This window comes from Panthera tigris, chromosome A1, assembly GCF_018350195.1.
Source record: "Panthera tigris isolate Pti1 chromosome A1, P.tigris_Pti1_mat1.1, whole genome shotgun sequence".
In the NCBI taxonomy this organism is placed as follows: Eukaryota; Metazoa; Chordata; class Mammalia; order Carnivora; family Felidae; genus Panthera; species Panthera tigris.
In genome coordinates, this window is record NC_056660.1 from 22,940,362 (window position 1) to 22,959,717 (window position 19,356).

The following is a 19,356-nucleotide window of genomic DNA, read 5'->3' on the forward strand; positions in this document are numbered from 1 at the left end:
AATAAATAAGTGTTTAAAAAAATAAAGCTGTGCTTCATAGAATTTTAAGAGCGGAAACCCTAGTACATAGCTCAAATACAAATACATCTTAGTTCCCCATGACTGTAAATAGAATTGCATCTGTATTGGCTTTCTATGTTTGAAATTACAATGTAATTATTTTGCTGCTTGAAAATTGTTCAACCTAGTGAAATTTATGTTGTCTGACTAGTCTTTTTGTTGCATATTTTGTTGACCATTTTTAGAGTATAATTAATTTCATTGATAATAGTACTTCTATCTGCTACATATTTTTTTAATTGCTTAAACATAAATTTATTCTTACATTTAATTAGGTTAGAAGTTTGAAATGGGTCTTAGGTCCCATTTGTTTTCTTTTTTTCTTTAATTTTCACCCCTTTCATCCATTTTTTTCTCTCCCCCACCCACTGCCTCTGGCAGCTACCAGTCTGTTATGTATCTATGAGCTTAGGTTTTTGTTTTGTTTTTGTTTTTTTTCCAATTTAATATATAAGAGTGTTCATATGGAATGTCTTTCTTTGACTTATTTCACTTAGCCCTTCAGGTCTATTCATGTTGTTGGAAATGGGAAAATTTCATTCTTTTTTATGTCTGAGTACACACACACACACGTACATGCATATACCATAATTTATTTACCCATTTATCCATCAATGGATACTTCGATTGTTTCCATATCTTGGTTATTGTGAATAGTGCTGCAATCAACATGGGGTACATGTATTTTTTCAAGTTAGTGTTTTCTTCAAGTAAATACCCAGAAGTGGAATTGCTGGATCATATAGTAGTTCTTTTTTTTTTTTTTTTTTTTTTTGAGATTATTTCATTTTTTAAAATGTTTATTTATTTTTGAGACAGAGAGAGAGAGAAAGAGAGAGAGAAAGAGGAACAAGCAGAGGAATGAGGGGAAGGAGACACAGAATCTGAAACAGGCTCCAGGCTCTGAGCTGTCAGTACTGAGCTGGATGTCGGGCTCGAATTCATGAGCTGAGAGATCACAACCTGAGCCAAAGTCAGGCGTTTGACTGAGCCACCAGGCTCCCCTGGTAGTTCTATTTTTAAGTTTTTTGAGGAATGCCTTTACTATTTTCCCTAGTGGCTGCACCAATTTATATTTCCAACAGTGCATGAGCGTTCCCTTTTCTTCCATCCTCACCAACACTTGTTATTCCTTGTTTTTTTTAATAGCCATTCTAACAGGTGTGAGATGATAGCTCATTGTGGTTTTGATTTGCATTTCCCTGATGAATAGTGATTTTGAGCATCTTTTTGTGTGTTTATTGGCCATCTGTATGTCTTTGAAAAAATGTGTGTTCACATTTTATGCTTGTTGTTTAACCAGATTCTTTTTCACAATTGAATTTTATGAGTTCTTTATGTTTTGGGTATTAACTCCTTATCAGATATATGATTTGCAAATATTTTCTCTCATTCAGTAGGTTGCCTTTTTATTTTGTTAAAGGTTTCCTTTGCTGTGCAGAAGTGTTTCAATTTGATATAGTCCTGCTTATTTATTTTTGCTTTTGTTGCTTTTACTTTTGGTGTCACATTAAAAAAATCATCACCAAGACCTTCGTCAAAGATCTTGTCGCCTATGTTTTCTTCTAGGAGTTTTATGGTTTTTTAAGTCTTATGTTCACCTCTTTAAAGCACTTCAAGTTAATTTTTGTGTATGGTATAAAATAGTGGTTAAGTTTCATGCTTTTGCACATGGCTGTCCAGGTTTTCCAACACCATTTATTGAAGAGACTGTCCTTTCCCCATTGTATATTCTTGGTTTCTTTTTGATAAATTAACCATATATACATGGATTATTTCTGGCCTCCCAATTTTGTTCTATTGTTTTATGTGTCTACTTGTATGTCAGTACTATACTATTTTGATTACTTTAGCTTTGTAATATAGTTTGAAATACGGGAGTGTGATGCCTTCAGCTTTTTTCTTCTTTTGCAAGTTTGCTTTGGCTACTTGGCATTGTTTTTATGGTTCCATTCAAATTTTAGAATTGTTTTTTCTATTTCTGTGAAAAATGCCATTAGAATTTTGATAGGGATTGCATTGAATCTTTAGATTGCTATGGACATTTTAACTGTATTATAACAGTCCAGAATATCTTTCCATTTGTGTCTTCTTCAGTTTCTTTAATCAGTGCCTTATAGTTCAGTGTATAGGTCTTTTACCTCATTGGTTAAATTTATTCGTAGGTATTTTGTTCTTTTTGAGGCAGTTGTAAATGGGATTTTTAAAAAATTTCTCTGATAGTTATGAATGTATATAAATGTAATCAATTTTTGTATTGATTTTATATTCTGCAGTGTTAGTGAATTCATTTATTCTAATAATTTTTTTTTAAGTTTATTTCTTTATTTTTGAGAGGGAGAAAGCACAAGTTGGGGAGGGCCGGGGGAGGGGGGGAGACGGAGGGAGGGAGGGAGACAGAATCTGAAGCAGGCTCTAGGCTCTGAGCTGTCAGCACAGAGCCTGACACGGGGCTTAAACTCATGCTTAACTGACTGAGCCACCCAGGTGCCCCTAGTTCTAATAGTTTTTTGATGGAGTCTTTAGGGTTTTCTGTATATAACACTATGTTAAATGCAAACAGTGAGAGTTTTACTTCTTCCTTTCTAATTTGGATGCTTTTTATTTCTTTTTCTTGCCTAATTGCTGTAGGTAGAACTATATTGAATTAAAGTGGCAAGAGTGGACATCCTTGTCTTGCTGATCTTAGGGCCAAAGCTTTCAAATTTTCACTGTTGAATAAGATCTTAACTGTGGGCTTATATATGGCCTTTATTATGTTGAAATATGTTCCTTCTCTACCTGCTTTGTGGAGTTTTTTACATAATTGGATGCTGAATTTTGCCATATGCTTTTTCTGCATTTTTTGAGATGATCATATGATTTTTTACCCTTCATTTTGTTAATATCACATTCACTGATTTGTGGATATTTAAGTAGCCTTGGATTCCTGGAATAAATCCTATTTGATGTTGGTATGTGATTTTTTTTTTTTTTTATGGTATTGATTCTTTTAATGTGTTGTTGCATGCAGTTTCCTAATATTTTGTTGAGGATGTTTGCATGTGTGTTGATCAGGGATATTACCCTGTAATTTTCTTTCCCTTTGGCATCCTTGTCTGGTTTGGGTATCAGGGTAATTCTGTCCCTGTAAAGTGAACTGCAAGTGTTCTCTTCTATTTTTTTTTTTCAAAGAGTTTGAGAAGGATTGGTATTCTTTTTTTAATGTTGGTAGAATTCACCAATAAAGCCATCTGGTCCTAGACTTTCATTTATTGGAAGGTTTTTGATTACTGATTCAATATCCTTACCAGTAATCTGTTCAGATTTTCTGTTTGTTCATGATCTAGTCTTGGTAGGTTGTATGTTTCTAGGAATTCATTTCTTCTTGGTTGTCCAGTTCGTTGTCATTAATTGCTCATAATAGTCTCTTATCTTTTGCATTTCTGAGTTATCAGTTGCAATATCTTTTTGTCTGATTTTATTTATTTGAGTCCACTCTTTTTCTTTTTTTGGTGAGCCTAGCTGAAAGTTTGTTATTTTGAAGAAGCAGCTCTTATTTTCATTGATCTTTTCCATTGTTTTTCCTTTATTTCTGTTCTAACCTCGTTATTTCCTTCCTTCTACTAACTTTGGGCTTTGTTCTTTCTTAGTTCCTTGAGGTACATAGTTAATTTGTTTGAGACTTTTCTTGTTTCTTAAAATAGGCATTTATTACTGTGAATTCAAACTGCCCTTTCTGCATCCCATAAATTTTGGTGTATTTCCATTTTGCTTGTCTCAATGTATTTTTTTAATTTCTTTTTTGATTTTTTTCTTTGACCCATTGGTAGCATGTTGTTTAATCTCCACGTATTTGTGAATTTTCCAGTTTTCTTTAATTGATTTCTAGTTTCATACCACTGTGTTTGGAAAAGATGCTTGATATGATTTCAGTCTCTTAAATTATTAAGACTTGTTTTGTGATTTATCATATCATCTGTCCTGGAGTATGTTCCATGTGCACTTGAGAAAAATATATATTGTTGATTTTGGATGGGATGTCATTCAATATATATATTCATGTATATTTAAATATGTGTATATATGTTATATATATATTTAGACCATGATTGAATTTGTTATTTAAGGCCTATATTTGCTTTTTGATTTTCTGTCTGGATGATGTATCCATTGATGTAAGTGAGTGTTAAAGACCCCTACTACTATTCTATTACTGTCTGTTTCCCCCTTTGGTCTGTTAAGATTTGCTTTATATATTTAGGTGCTTCTATGTTGGGTGCATAAATATTTACAAATGATATATCATCTTGTTGGATTGACACCTCTATCATTATTTAACACTCTTGTCTCTTATTATAGTCTTTGTTATGAAGTTGATTTTGTCTGAAATAAGTATAGCTACTCTGGCTTTCTTTTGGTTTCTGTTTGTGTGGAATATCTTTTTTCATCCTTTCACTTTCACTCTGTTTCCTTCCATCTAAAAGTGAGTCTCTTGCAGCATGCATGAGTCTTGTTTTTTAATTTATTCAGTCACTCCATGTCTTAGTCCTAGTGTTTAGGATTCTAGTATAATTAAGATGGAATTTCTGTCTGGTTGAATAAACATGTACAAAGGTTGCCAATTGATGAATGCCAGCCTGGAGGGAGACTTCTAATGGCAGACAATAGCGCTTTGCCTTCTTTTTTCTTCTTCGTAGTGTTTTATTGGATGACTATATAGAAGAATGCTTAAAACGTTTGTGAATAACTGAAGCTAGCAGGGATAGTGAATATATTTTAAATAAATCTTGGAATCCATAAAAGCTCTTGTCTGACTAGAGCAAAGGGCCAAATCTAATAAAGACTGTAAGCTCTCTAAGGGCAGGGTAGGTCCCTTTTGATCATTGTTGTGTCTACAACTCCAGCACAGTAACTGGTATATAGATGTAATTTTTAAGTGAATTAATGGAATTGAATAAAATCTTGTTTCAATCAGTTGTCCTCAGATGTCTCTTGTAATCCTTCTCCTTCTCTTGATTATTGATGAAACTGTATTCATTAACTTTTTTTTGGCTTTTCTTTTGTTGTGAAAGGCTTTTATAGAAGGAACTTTTGAAGAATCATCTCTGCCCTTAAGGAATTTATATTCTTATAAATTTTATAAGACAGAAGGCTCTTCCCTCAAGGAAGAAAGGAAGCTGGCACTTGGGGGAAGAGTCTTCTGTCTTATAAAATATTTTTGAAAAAGTAGAGCTTTACTACTCAAATAGGTCAATATTTTAAATCCTCAGTTTAATGTGTGAATATTTGAATTTAGCCTAGCAAAGAATCAGTTTAACTCTTGACTATTTTTACATGATATTTACACTGTTGGGATTACATTTATCCTCTTTGGATATAAATGAATATTTCTAAAGTACCAGAAAACCAGGACTTGGCAGGTAACCAGAAAAAGGTAAAATGACTAGTGGCTGCTTCTTTTAGTTTGGGCATGAACTCTGTAATTTGCCTTTGTCCCTGAGGCTACTTGTTGTCTTCCCGTAGGAAAATTACTGTTAGTTTTAAGGAAATTTCTTAAGTTTTCTCTAGTTTTTTATCTAATATTAAATTGTTTTCACTTGGGAATGGTGGGGACTGTGGCAGATAGAAAAGGGTCTATCTGTGTAAACAAGGCACTTCTAATCAGCTTTAGTTGCAGAGCCCAGTATTTCCAGTTCTCAGTTTTTTATTTTTTTATTTTTTAATGTTTTTTCATTTTATGAGAGACAGAGCACGAGCAGGGGAGGGGCAGAGAGAGAGAGGGAGACACAGAATCTGAAGCAGTCTCTAGGCTCTGAGCTGTCAGCACAGAGCCTGATGTGGGGCTTGAACTCAAAAATTGTGAGATTATGACCTGAGCCAAAGTCAGTCACTTAACTGACTGAGTCACCAAGGCGCCCCCAGTTTTGAGTTTTTTAAAGAGCAGTGGAAAATCTAGATTTTTTACAAATTCGTTCCATTTTTTTTTAAATGTTTATTTTTGAGAGAGTATGAGCACAGTTGGGGGAGGAGCAGAGAGAGAGAGAGAGAGAGAGAGAGAGAGAGAGAGAGAGAATCAGAAATAGGCTCTGTACTGACAACCGAGAGCCCCATGCAGGGCTTGAACTCATGAACTGTGAGATCATGAACCTGAGCTGAAGTTGGATGCTTAACTGACTGAGCCACCCAGGCGTCCCAAATTTGTTCCATCTTTAAACGTTCTTTTATTCAACATTCAGAAAATATATTCTAGGAACCCTCCCAGGAGCTTGAGAACATCAATAACCACGACCAAGATTTTGCCCTTCTGGTCTATATTCTAGTGGGCGAGCAAAACAATAAATGATAAACATGAGAAAATTATGTATTATGTTTGAAGGTGATGAATTCTATGGGGAAGAAAAAAGGGCAGGGTGAGGGGGATTGGTCACAGGTAGGCAGATCGTAGTATTAAGTAGAGTGATCAGGGTAAGCATCACGGACAATGATATGTAAGAAGAAAAAACTTGAAGGGAATGAGGACCTTTCTCAAGTGGATATAGGTATCTTCTTGTATCTGAAAGTAGAGCATTCTTGTGAAACATTTTATAAGCCAAAATGGCATAAAGCAAAAGAGCACCTACCAACAATTTATATGGAAATGTTTTCAAGCATTCCCAGACCCAACAGATGACCCCTCCTAGGCTTTTCTGATACCTTAGAACACATCTTGCTAACAGAGATGCACAAAATAAGTCAAGATAAAGCACAGACGCTCAGAGACACCGTTCAAAGCTATGGTGGCTTGATGCTGAGGCACTGAATTTAGTTCCTGGGTAAGGAGCTTGGTGGGGCCACTCTTGCTGTTTGGGGTGCATGCTGCCTCTGTAATGGCTCTGCAAAACAAGCACTGAACATTGTTCTTAGAGAAGTGAAAATCATTTTCGGATTTCTTTTGGTTAGTGAAAACATACTGATGTAGGTCTTTTGTAAAAGCAAAGTGATGTAATGCCAACTTTTGAAAAACAGGGGATTCTTGTACTTGGATGACCAACATTCCAGGTGGCAGGAGCATTAGAGCCAAGTCCTGTAGGCAGGAACATGCCTGGAAACAGCAGAGACTAGTGTAGCTGGAGTGGAGTGAGCAATGAGGAGGTTATAGGAAGAGTACTGGGAGATTCTATAGGGCCTTTAGGCCATTGTAAGGAGTGTGAATTTTACTCTGAGTAAAAAGGACATTGCAAGGTTTTAAATAGAGGAGTGATGTGCTCACTTTGCTGCTTTGAGAATACTCTGTCAGGGACAAGGGTAATCTAGCTGAGATATAATGGTGGCTGGGACCAGGATCCAAATGAGGTGATGAGGAGTGGTCAAGATTCTGGATAAATTTTGAAGATAGAATCAGTATGATTTCCTGACTGAATGGATACGAAGTGTGAGAAAGAGGGTTCTTTTAAATACTGCCTTGACTGACTCAAAGAACCGTCTTCTGGCTTCTAAATGTACACTCATTTACATCATTAATTTTCTAAATATTCTTTTGTAATAGTTTAAGTGTAAACTTTAAGTCATTTCTTACTGGTTTTATCACAAACTGCATTTGTTACCTCTTTGATTTGGTTGCTTTATCTGATTAGGTGGGAGTCCCCTCTCATTCTGCATGGTGTGGGCATGGATTGGTAGTTATATCCCAGGGACTGCTTTGGGCTTATAAGGAATAAGGATAAAAGTGTCCCTAACCCTGACCTCAAGGCTTATTATTTTGCCATAATGTAATACTAGTGTTTCACTGCTAGTATAGGCAAAATGCTGTAAGAGGGAAAATGAGCAGGTTCTGAAATTCTCCCTCATTCTCAGGGAGACTGAGAATGCCCCTCCAAGAGCTATAGCTCTGGATCATGAATGATGAGTGTGGTACCTAGGCTAAACAGCTGGTTTGCTGATTTTATTCAGCACTTTAGAAAGAGGAAGATAGAAGAGAAATCAATCTACCTGTTAAGAAAAATTCAGAGTGTTTATTTAAAAGATTATTTATTTTTTTAATGTTATAAACATAACACCCCTGAATCTTTTGATAAATATAATTTAATTCCTGATAATACTCCTCATAATAGTATAGCTCAAGAATGTGTATATTAACAGGTCTCTCTGTTAGAGGAACAGTGTGGTATCAATATTGGCACTTACCCCTTAAGTCATGGTGTATTTCTGCGTGAAGTAGCATTTTTAACTCAAATGTTCACAGAATAGCAATTTTACATGTGAATAGAAAGGGAAGGAAATGTTGGGAAGACATTTGAGTCTCAGTTTTGTACTTTTAATACCTTCCAAAGCACTGGATACTTAAAGTGTTATAGAAAAGGAAAATTATTTTCAGTGTACTTTAAGGAATGGTGTCATATGAGTGGCTAGTTCAAGTTGTGGATCTTTAGATGATGGATGTTTTAATGTTCTAATCTAGAAAATTTATACACGTGGAATACTTCATTTTTTTGACACTGTGGGTAAATGAGACTACTACATTTGATAATATCACTTAATATGTATGCTTAATAACAAAATACTGTCTTGAATGCTGTTATGTGCTGCTTATCTAACAGAAGTGTTTTTCTTCTAGGTTCAAAAGATGTTGTGATAAAGGCACAGGTTTTAGCTGGTGGTAGAGGAAAAGGAACATTTGAGAGTGGCCTCAAAGGAGGAGTGAAGATAGTTTTCTCGTAAGTCATGTTTTTTAAAGCAAAATCATTATTAAAGAAAAAGATATATTGTAAAAATTGCCCCTTATTATTGAACTGATGAAAATGCTGAAATTTAAATATTAAATGAGATAAAATTTTGGCTGTCATGTGCTTTTGTTTTCCTCAGTTGGAGGAGAAAAGAATTTGAGTTCTTTTTCTTATTTCAGTCCAGAAGAAGCAAAAGCTGTTTCCTCACAAATGATTGGGAAGAAGTTGTTTACCAAGCAAACGGGAGAAAAGGGCAGAATATGCAATCAAGTGTTGGTTTGTGAGCGAAGATATCCCCGGAGAGAATACTACTTTGCAATAACAATGGAAAGGTCATTTCAAGTGAGTAATTGTAGACATGATACTTTAGGATGATTTTATTACATTCAGTTTCAAAAGTTGATTATTTCTATTTCTATGGGAAGGATTAAAAAAGGTATAATCCATAATTTATTTGTATGTGTCATGAGCACAATTTTTATTTTTGTGTCATTAAAAAAAAAGCATGGTTAATGCCATAAAATTTAATATATAATATTGTGGTAATAAAAGCTATAGGCAAAACTTTGCTGAAATAGAATCCACAGGACTTCTAAATTGTTAATTTGCTAAGAGCAACTTAAATCCTCTCAGATTCATCTCCAGATGCCCTAGACTGAGAAAATAATTTCTAGCAGAGTAAAATCTAATAAACAGTTTCTGAACCCATTAAAAGAATGTGTTTCCATGGCTTCATCTTCTTTTTCAACCTTTTGGTGTTTTTTTACAGTTTGGGGTTTATTTTACTAGCTGATTTAGTATTTGGCAAGTTGGAGGGTGACATTCACTAGCAAACAATATGATTCTAGGGAACATAACCCTAGCTCTGCTCTCCTCTCTTTATGGAACCTAAAATGCTAGTTTTTAAAGACATCCGGGGAAGAAGAAGACCTTTCATAGACCCGTTGCCATGGAGAGAGCATTGATAATCATTTTATACTCTAATTATTTGGCTTTTTGAGTACATTAGTTACACTAAATGGGCTGAATCTTTGTGCTGTATACCTTGTTTTTCCAGGCATGTTGAGTACGTATTTGGAAGTCCTAGTAAGGATTTGATGTAAATTACACAATCACACAATGAGTAATACAACAAAACTTTTAAGAATAATGAAATTAGTTTTTGTATATAAAACATCTTTTTAAAAAGCTGTTTTCCATACTGTGATTTTTTTTTCTTACAGTTAATTACATCTTCTGGTAATGTTTGAGTGATATTATAAAGTGTCTTTCATAACTTAATTTTTACAAGAAAGTATTTCTTAAGGTATAACACTAGATGGTAGTAAAAACCCACTCAGGATATAAGATAAAAGACATTGTTTTATTTGTAAGTAATATGTTTACCATTATAAGTTTCTCTATATGGTAGAATTTAGATTTGTAAGTTATTTTAGAAATCTCATGACAATAACCTCATATATTTTACACATGTATAAAAATTACACTTTTATAAATTCAGTTATTTTCATTACGTTTTCTTTTCCATTGATGTTTTATATCAACATCTTTCATTTTGTTATTTTGTTTTTACTTTTTGTTATAGAGATAGGAGTCCTATAACGTTGCACATTCAGAGTACCTCATTTTGATTGGAGTAAATATAGCAAACTGAATATGTGTTATTAAAGATCTAAATATAATACACTGACTATATTTTATTAAAGATACAGCATTGGGGAAAAGAACCAAATTTGAATTCATTTTAAGAACTTGAATTTTTAGAGAATTATTTGAGTCTCATTCAGAAAGATATGTTTTCATTTATATTACATAGTTGTAATAATTCAGATTAAAAACTTGATAGTACCAGTAAAACCATTTGGTCAGACGTTCTTTGATGCTGACATATTAGACCAGTGTAAGAATTGGCTGGTGTTACTTTTTGGGTTATGACAAGCTCTTGTGGGAATCTCTATTAAATAACAAAACATCAGCTATTTAAACTGAAAAGAGAAGAGCAGTTTTGATTGAATTAAAATTCTGTGTATAGGAGTCGACTGATCATACAATATTGCTTTTGTTCCTTATCTGTTTTTAGGAGTGAGTCATAGGGTCTATTGGTCTTCTTTAGTATGTGTGAAATCAGGAAGCTTGGGCAGATATATATCATATTTACCAGATTTGGTATGCCAAAAAATCAATTTAAGTAGCTCCTCTGTTTTGGCACTTGTTAAAAATTAGATTTCTTAGCATTTACCCAGTGCCTGTTGGGTACTTTTGGGCTGAGACAAATCTAATTTAACAAATCACATTTGCAAAATATTTTCATTTATTTTTCTAGTAAAATATTGCAATCTGCTGTAAATGAATGACACATTTAACTATGTCAAGTTGTTTTTACTTTCCTTGGAATAGATATAAAATGTGCCATAAGAATTCCAAATTTTATTTCCCATATTTATATTGTTTTTAAAAAAGGTCTTTATTTTATTAAGTGACTTATTTAAAATTCAGACCTATTTTAAGGCAAATTTTTTTTTATGGTACTAATGAGAAGAGGAATTTAGGTTAAGAAGGAGAAAATAGCATTATTCATTAATTTGAAATTACAGCTATTTGTTAGAATTTAATTATTCTGAACGTTTATTACTAAAATTTAAAAGTTAAAACCAAATCACTTAAACAAACAGCATTCATTCAGCAGTCACGACCAAATGCAAAACTATAGTCATTATTTTAACTGATTTATATTTACTTTTGTAAGCTTTCTTCTGACCAGCTGTCTACAGTTTTGGGGTTTCTTGTTAATTGGTTGGGAATTAGTACAGAGAAGGGCTGTTCACTTTATTTTATGTTATTATTTCATATATTTCATATGGTTTTTTTTTTAGCCTTTCCCTCTCCCCCCCCACCCCCCCCAACTTACAGCTGACTCTTGGAGACCTAATCATTACTTTAATGAGGATTTAATATTACCTTTTTTCCCCCAGACTTCTATGTGGCTTTTTATTTCTCTTGTCAGTATATATTAAAGAAAAGTAAAACTAAAATAAAATGTTCAAATATTTTACACGTTTGTTGGTTTCTACCTCTTTTGTTGAAAAAAATTACATTTTGGGGTTATCTATAGTTAAATTTACCTATATTCTACTTCAGTAGCATGCTGTTAGTTTGCTATTAGTTGAACAAGCTCTTCTTAAATGAGTCGCCTCCCCTCCTCCCACTTTAGATCTTTGTAAAAGCTCTAGCCTTGCTAGAGAGGATATGAAGAATACCTTTTCATTTGAAGCTTATAGAAGAACTAAAAATTAGAGTATAATTTCAAACATTTCTCTTTACTTAAGCTTACTACTTTTCTTGAGGCTGAGAAGGCACAATTAATTCTTTCATTAAAAATTTGTCTGCTGTGTATGTTGTAGTGAGTTCTGACACCAAGGACCCAGAATTGAGCCAAACCTCACAGGTTAAGGGTATAGTCCTCCGCATGCCTGTGTTCTCTTCAGACACCAGCCTCAAGTTTTGGGTTCCTTGGGTTACTCTTAATGCCCACTAGCTGGCTAGAGATCTACTTTCTGTTTTTAAGAGTTTGACTGTTGTAGACATAGTCAAACCTCATGTAAATGGAATCATGCAGTATTTGTCTTTTTTGTGACTTGTTCATTTTACTTAGTGTAATGTCTTCAAGGTTCATCCATGTTGCAGCATGTGTCAGGATTTCCTTTTTAAAATTTTATTTATTTATTTTTAGTTTTTATATTTTTCAAGTTTATTTTGAAAGAGTACACATATGGGGCACCGCGGTGGCTCAGTCGGTTGACTGTCTGACTTCGGCTCAGATCATGATCTCAGTTTCTGAGTTCGAGCCTCACGTCAGGCTCTGTGCTGACAGCTCGGAGCCTGGATCCTGCTTTGGATTCTGTATCTCCCTCTCTCTCTCCTCTTCCCCTGCTCACATGCTGTCTCTCTCTCAAAGATAAGTAAAGATTAAAAAAAAAATTAAAAAAAAAAAAGAAAGAGTACATGTGTGAGTGGGGAAGGGGCAGAGAGAGAGGAGAGAGAGAATCCCAAGTGGGCTTCATGCTGTCAGTGCCAAGCCTGATGTGGGGCTCGGTCCCGTGAACTGCTGAGATCATGACCAGAGCTGAAATCAAGAGTCAGGATACTTAACTGACTGAGCCACCCAGGTGCCTCAGGATTTCTGTTTTTTTAAAGGCTGAATATATTCCATTGTATGTGCATATATATAGTTTTTCTTATTTTCTTTATTTTTCATCTCTTGATGGACATTCAGGTTTCTTCGTCCTGACTATTGTGAATAATGTTGCAGTTAATGTAGGTATGCAGATGTCTATTGAGATACCATTTTCAGTTCCATTGGATATATACCTCGAAGTGGGATTGCTGGATCATATGGTAATATGGTGTTTAATTTTTTGAGGAACCTTGATACTGTTTTTCACAGTGGTTCTACTATTGTACATTTCTACCAACAGGGCACAGGAATTCAATTTTTCCACATCCTCACCAAATGCTTTTTTTTTTTTTTTTTTGACAGAAGTTATTCTAACGGGTGTGAGGTAATATCTCACTGTGGTTTTGATTTGCATTTCTTTAATGATTACTGATAATGAGCACCCTTTCATATACTTGTTGGCCATTTGTATATTGTTATGAATTGACTGTTTATCCCCCCCACCCCAATTCATATTTTGAAGCCCTAAGCCCTAATGTGATGATATATGGAAGTGAGCCTTTGGTAATTAGGTTTATGTGAGGTCATGTTGCGTCTATGAGGTGGAATGCTGCTATAACAAATAGATAAAAACGCTGAAGTGGCTTTGGAACTGGGTAATGGATGGAAACTGAAAGAGTCTTGAGGTATGTGGTAGAAAAAGCTGGGGTTATTGTGGAGGAACTTTTGAAGGTGATTCTGGTGAGGACTCAGAAAGAAAAGAGCTATAGAGAAAACCTCCATCTTCTTAGAGAATATATAAATAGTCACGAATAGAATGTTGGTAGAAATATGGGTAGGTATAGATATGGAAAGATCATTCTTTTGCGGTCTCAGACTGAAATGATGAATGATAGAAAAAAGGTGATCCTTCTCACAATGTGGCAAAGAACTTGGCTGAATTGTGTTTATGTTCTAGCGTTTTGTGGAAGGTAGAACTTGGGAGGGATGAATGTTTAGCTGATGAGATTTTTAAGCATTGTATTGAGGAAGCAGCTTGGTTCCTTCTGACTACTTACAGTAAACTTTGAGAAGAGAGAAACAAATTGAACAAGGGATTGTTAAGCGAAGCAAAAAGATATCAGAATTTAAAGATTTGGAAAATTCTCAGCCTGCCTAAACTCCAAAAACTAAGAAAGCTATTTGGAAAAGAATATGAAGGATGTGGCTGAAAAACCATTTGATAAGGAGATTAGTATGAGTATGAACCATGAACTGTGAGAAATAAATGCCTGTTGTTTAAATCACCCAGTTTACTGTACTTTGTTATACTACCATAAGCTGATGAAGATCTGCATCTTCTCTGAAGAAATGTCTATTCAAGTCCTTTGCACATTTTTAAATTGGATCGTTTGGGTTTTAGTTATTGAATTGTGGTTCTTTATATATCCTGAATATTAATCTCTTATCGTGCATATGGATTGCAGATATTCTCCCGCTCTGTAGGTTGCCTTTTCGCTCTCTTGATTGTTTCTTTTACAGTGTTGAAGTTTTTGAGTTTGATTTAGTCCAGTTTGTCTCTTTCTGCTTTTTTTTTTTTTTTTAATGTTTATTTATTTTTGAGACAGAGAGAGACAGAGCATGAACGGGGGAGGGTCAGAGAGAGAGGGAGACACAGAATCTGAAACAGGCTCCAGGCTCTGAGCCGTCAGCACAGAGCCCGACGCGGGGCTCGAACCCACGGACTGTGAGATCATGACCTGAGCCGAAGTCGGACGCTTAACCGACTGAGCCACCCAGGCGCCCCTGTCTCTTTCTGCTTTTATTGCTTGTTATTTGATGTCTTATCCAAGAAATTATTGCCAAATCTAATGTCATGAAGTCTTCCCCCTGTTTTCTTCTAGGAGTTTTGCTGTTTTAGATCTTCCATTTTGGTCTTTAATCCATTTTGAGTTAATTTTTGTTTATAGTGTAAAGTAAGGATCATCTTCATTAATTTGCACGTGGATATTCAATTTCTCCAACACCATTGTTGAAGAGACTATCCTTTCCCCATTGTGTAGCTGTGGCACATTTGTCAGAGACCGTTTGACTATATGTGAGGATTTATTTCTGTGTTTTCTGTTCCATTGGTTTATATGTCTGTCTTTATGCCAGAACCATACTGTTTTGATTACTATAGCTTTGTTATGTGCTTGAAACCAGGAACTATGAGGCTCTAGCTTTGTTTTTCTTTTTCAAGATTATTTTGGTTATTCAGGATCCTCAGAGAGTTCATATGAATTTTAAGTTTCTTTCTTTTCTTTTTTTTTTTTTTTTTTCTATTTTTTCAAACAAGGGACAATGGGAAAATACCGTATTGGGAGAAAGTGCTAGTAGGGATTGCATTTAATCTGTAGATTGCCATGGGTAGTATTGGACATTTGAATAATATTAAGTCTTCCAGTCAGTATCTTTCTGTTTATTGTGTCCTGTTTAGTTTCATTGAGCACTGTGATACAGTTTTCCTTGTACAAGTCTTTTATCTTTCTGATTAAATTTATCCTATTTTATTCTTTTTGATGCTATTGTAAATGGGATCATTTTCTTTAAAAAAAAAATTTTTTTTAACGTTTATTTATTATTAAGAGACAGAGCATGAGCATGTGAGGGGCAGAGAGAGGGGGAGGTACAGAATCTGAAGCAGGCTCCATGCCCTGAGCTGTCAGCACAGAGCCCGACACAGGGCTCGAACTCACAAACTGTGAGATCATGACCTGGGCCGAAGTTGGACGCCCAACTGACTGAGCCACCCAGGAGCCCTGGGATCATTTTCTTAATTTCCTTTTCAGATTGTTCATTGTTAGTGTATAGAAATGCAAGATATATTTGTATGTTGATTTTGTATCCTGTGACTTTGCTGATCTCATTTATTAGTTCTTAAACAGTTTTTTGGAGGTTCTTTAGGGTTTCTATATCCAAGACCACATTGTAAACAGAGGTAATTTTACTTCTTCCTTCCCTGTTTGGATACCTTTTATTTCTTTTTCTTGCCTGATTGCTCTGGCCAAGACTTTCAAATATCATAGTGAATAAAGTGACAAGAATGAGCATCTTTGCCTTTTTCCTGATCTTAGAAGGCTTTCACTTGTTTGCCATTGAGTATGTTGGTTGTGGGTTGTTTATATATGGCCTTTATTATGTTGAGGTAATTCTTTGTATTCCTAGTTTGTTGAGTGTTTTTATAAAAGGATGTTGACGTTTTTGAAATGCTTTTTCTGCATCAATGGAGATGATCATGTGGTTTTTGAACTTGATTCTGTTAATGTGGTGAATTATTTTGATTTTTATAGGTTGAAACATCATTGCATTCCAGGAATAAATCCCATTTGCTCATGATATATAATCCTGTCAGTGTGTTACTGAAATTGGTTACTAGTGTTTTGTTGAGAGTTTTTGCATCAATATTCATCAGGGATGTTGGTTAGTAGTTTTCTTGTGGTATCTTTGTCTGGTTTTGGTATCAATGCTGACCTCGCTGAATGGGTTTGGAAGTGTTCCTCCCTCTTTAATTTTTTGGAAAAGTTTGAGAAGGATTGCTATTAGTTCTTTAAATATTTGGTGAAATTCTTTAGTGAGGTCATTTGGTACTGGGCTTTTCTTTGTTGGGAAGTTTTTAATTACTCATTTAATCTCCTTGTAATATATCCAGATTTTTTTTTTCTTCAGTACTCATTTTTGGTCCATTTTGTGTGTCTAGGAATTTATCCATTTCTTCTAGGTTATCCAATTGGTTGGCATGTAATTATTCATAGTAGTCTCTTATCCTTTTTGTTTCTGTGGCATCCATTTGTAATGTCTTCTTTTTTATTTCTAATTTTTTTTACTGTGTTTTTTCTTTTCTTAGTTTACCTAAGGGTTTGTAAATTTTGTTGATCTCTTCAACAAACCAGATTTTAGTTTTATTAGTTATTTCTGTTCTATTTTCTTTTATTTATTTCTGCTCTAATCTTTATTATTTCTCTTTTTCTGCTAACTACGGGTTTAGTTTGTTCTTTTTCTAGTTCCTTGAGTTATTAAAAAAAATCCATGAGCTGGCTGCTTTTCCCCAATTTGTGAGAGCTATGTTGGCTTCTTTCTTCAGTGTTATATGTTCTGTGGTGGTGCCCTAACTGCTGAGCTCTCACAGGCAATTACAATATGCTTTTCCCAGTTTTCTAAGTTAGGTAAGACAGAAATCAGTTCCTTCAATAGTCTCCTGAAAAGCAAGAATGTTGGATGCATATTCAACTTTCCCTTTTCCTTCCCAAGGGAGAAGCACAGCATTGGGCTATTTCTCTTGATCTTAAGCTGTGTCAATCAATCTAGGGGAGGGGCTGACTTGGATGAAATGAAATGGCTTTTTTTTTTTACCTGTTTCATTGCAGTTGAACCTAAGGTACTACAGTTTCCTAACTGGTTTCTGGCATTCCCATAAAGAGATTTACTCACCTAAAAAGGAATAAAAAATTCAGATCATATAATATTAAGTTAGTGTTTCTGTGGGAGAACGAGTCTAGGGCTTCCTGTTCTACCATCTTGGTGAATCTGATGTCCACAGTTTTTTGGGGGTGCTTTAGTAAATAGGTATGGTGGATTAAATCATTGACCACTTTGTTGAGCTTAAACTCCAGGACCCCTTTCCTTTCAGAAGGTTGGGCTGATATCATGTGGCTCAAAGCTCCAAACCTCTAATCACAGTGTTTGCCTTTCTGTCCTTTGCATGCCTTCTGCCTACCTGAGTCATCTCCTTTGTATTAACTTGGGCCTACCATGAGTCACCTCATTAGCATAAACTCTAAGTTGTACTGGATGGTTTAAAGGTGCTTTTCAGACATTGGGGATAAAGGTCAGCCAAATTCTTTATTACACATGCATATTGAAATCTAATCACATAATGTAAAATTTAAAGGGTGCGAAGATGTACAAGGAAATATCAGTCTTCCACCCACCCCTGTTTCTCAGCCCCCAATTTTTCTCCGTGGAGGCTGGTACTATTTTTTAAATCATTTTTTTTCCACCTAAGTAACAGTTAATTCCCATAAAAAGTAGTAGGTTTTTCCCCACTTTGGCTATTGCTTATTTTGAGGATTTGAAGGACTGTTTTGTTCTCCAAACAGTAATGAATACATTTATGCGAATGAATCCTTTACTTTAAATCTTGAAATGAGTTTGTTACTGAAACACACTAGTTCCTGGGATAGAAAAGTGAAAATAATCTTTTGCTTTTGTTTTTTTCCCCATGAAAGTCATGCTTTCTTTTCTCCTGGATTAAGAATACTATGTTCATTGTAAAAAAATTTGAGGGGGGAGAATAGTGACACATAGGGTAACAAAAGTCTTACCATTTAATGTTTTCCCATCTTTTTTTGCAGTTTGATTAGTGAGTGGTTGCACATTTAAACATACTTTATGTTAAAAAACTTCACATAGTTTTGGAAAACAGTATGGAGGTTCCTCAAAAAACTAAAAATAGAACTACCCTACGATCTAGCAATTGCACTACTAGGCATTTATCCATGGGATACAGGTGTGCTGTTTTGAAGGGACACATGCACCCCCATGTTTATAGCAGCACTATCAACAATAGCCAAAGTATGGAAAGAGCCCAAATGTCCTTCGATGGATGAATGGATAAGGAAGATGTGGTATATATATACAATGGAGTATTACTTGGCAATCAAAAAGAATGAAATCATGCCATTTGCAACTGCATGGATGGAACTGGAGGGTATTACGCTAAGTGAAATTAGTCAGAGAAAGACAAAAATCATATGACTTCACTCATATGAGGACTTTTCAGATACAAAACAGATGAACATAAAGGAAGGGAAACAAAAATAATATAAAAACAGGGAGGGGAACAAAACAGAAGAGACTCATAAATATGGAGAACAAACTGAGAGTTACTGGAGGGGTTGTGGGGGGCGATGGGCTAAATGGGTAAGGGGGCACTAAGGAATCTACTCCTGAAATCATTGTTGCACTACATGCTAACTAATTTGGATGTAAATTTTTAAAAATAAAAAATAAAATAAAAAAAATAAAAATAAAAAAGATTTACATAAAACCTCTAAAAATGTAAATCTACTAGGAAAAAAAAAAACTCACACAGTTGAGAATAGAATCTAGAGTTTTATATCATTTTTTCCTGTATAACACTACTGAGATCATTTTCCTATACCTTAAATAATCTTCAGTAATATAGTTTTACCATTTCCTTGTTTTTGCATGTTTCCAGTTTTGTGCATAAATTAACAAATCTATTAGATTATTTTGCTTTAAGGTTTTTTTCTTGATTGATTTTAAGAGACTTAAAAGTTAATCATTTATTATTTTTATCTTATATCATTCATGATCATAGTCAGAACTATTGTTTCAAGGTAAGTAATTTTTACTGACTTGCAGTAGGGCTAGAGCTTACAAAATTGACTTATTTAT

General features: G+C 34.6%; 1 protein-coding gene across 5 annotated transcripts in view; it reads left to right on the plus strand.

Annotated features, from left to right (window-relative positions):
* SUCLA2 (succinate-CoA ligase ADP-forming subunit beta) overlaps window positions 1–19,356 on the plus strand; it is a 58,271-nt gene that overhangs the window by 22,615 nt on the left and 16,300 nt on the right. For all 5 annotated transcript variants that reach the window (XM_042970432.1, XM_042970497.1, XM_042970360.1 and 2 more), the window contains exons 3-4: window positions 8,636–8,735; window positions 8,924–9,086. In XM_042970432.1, the coding sequence (XP_042826366.1) occupies window positions 8,636–8,735; window positions 8,924–9,086 (263 nt within the window). The remainder of the gene's footprint in view (window positions 1–8,635; window positions 8,736–8,923; window positions 9,087–19,356) is intronic.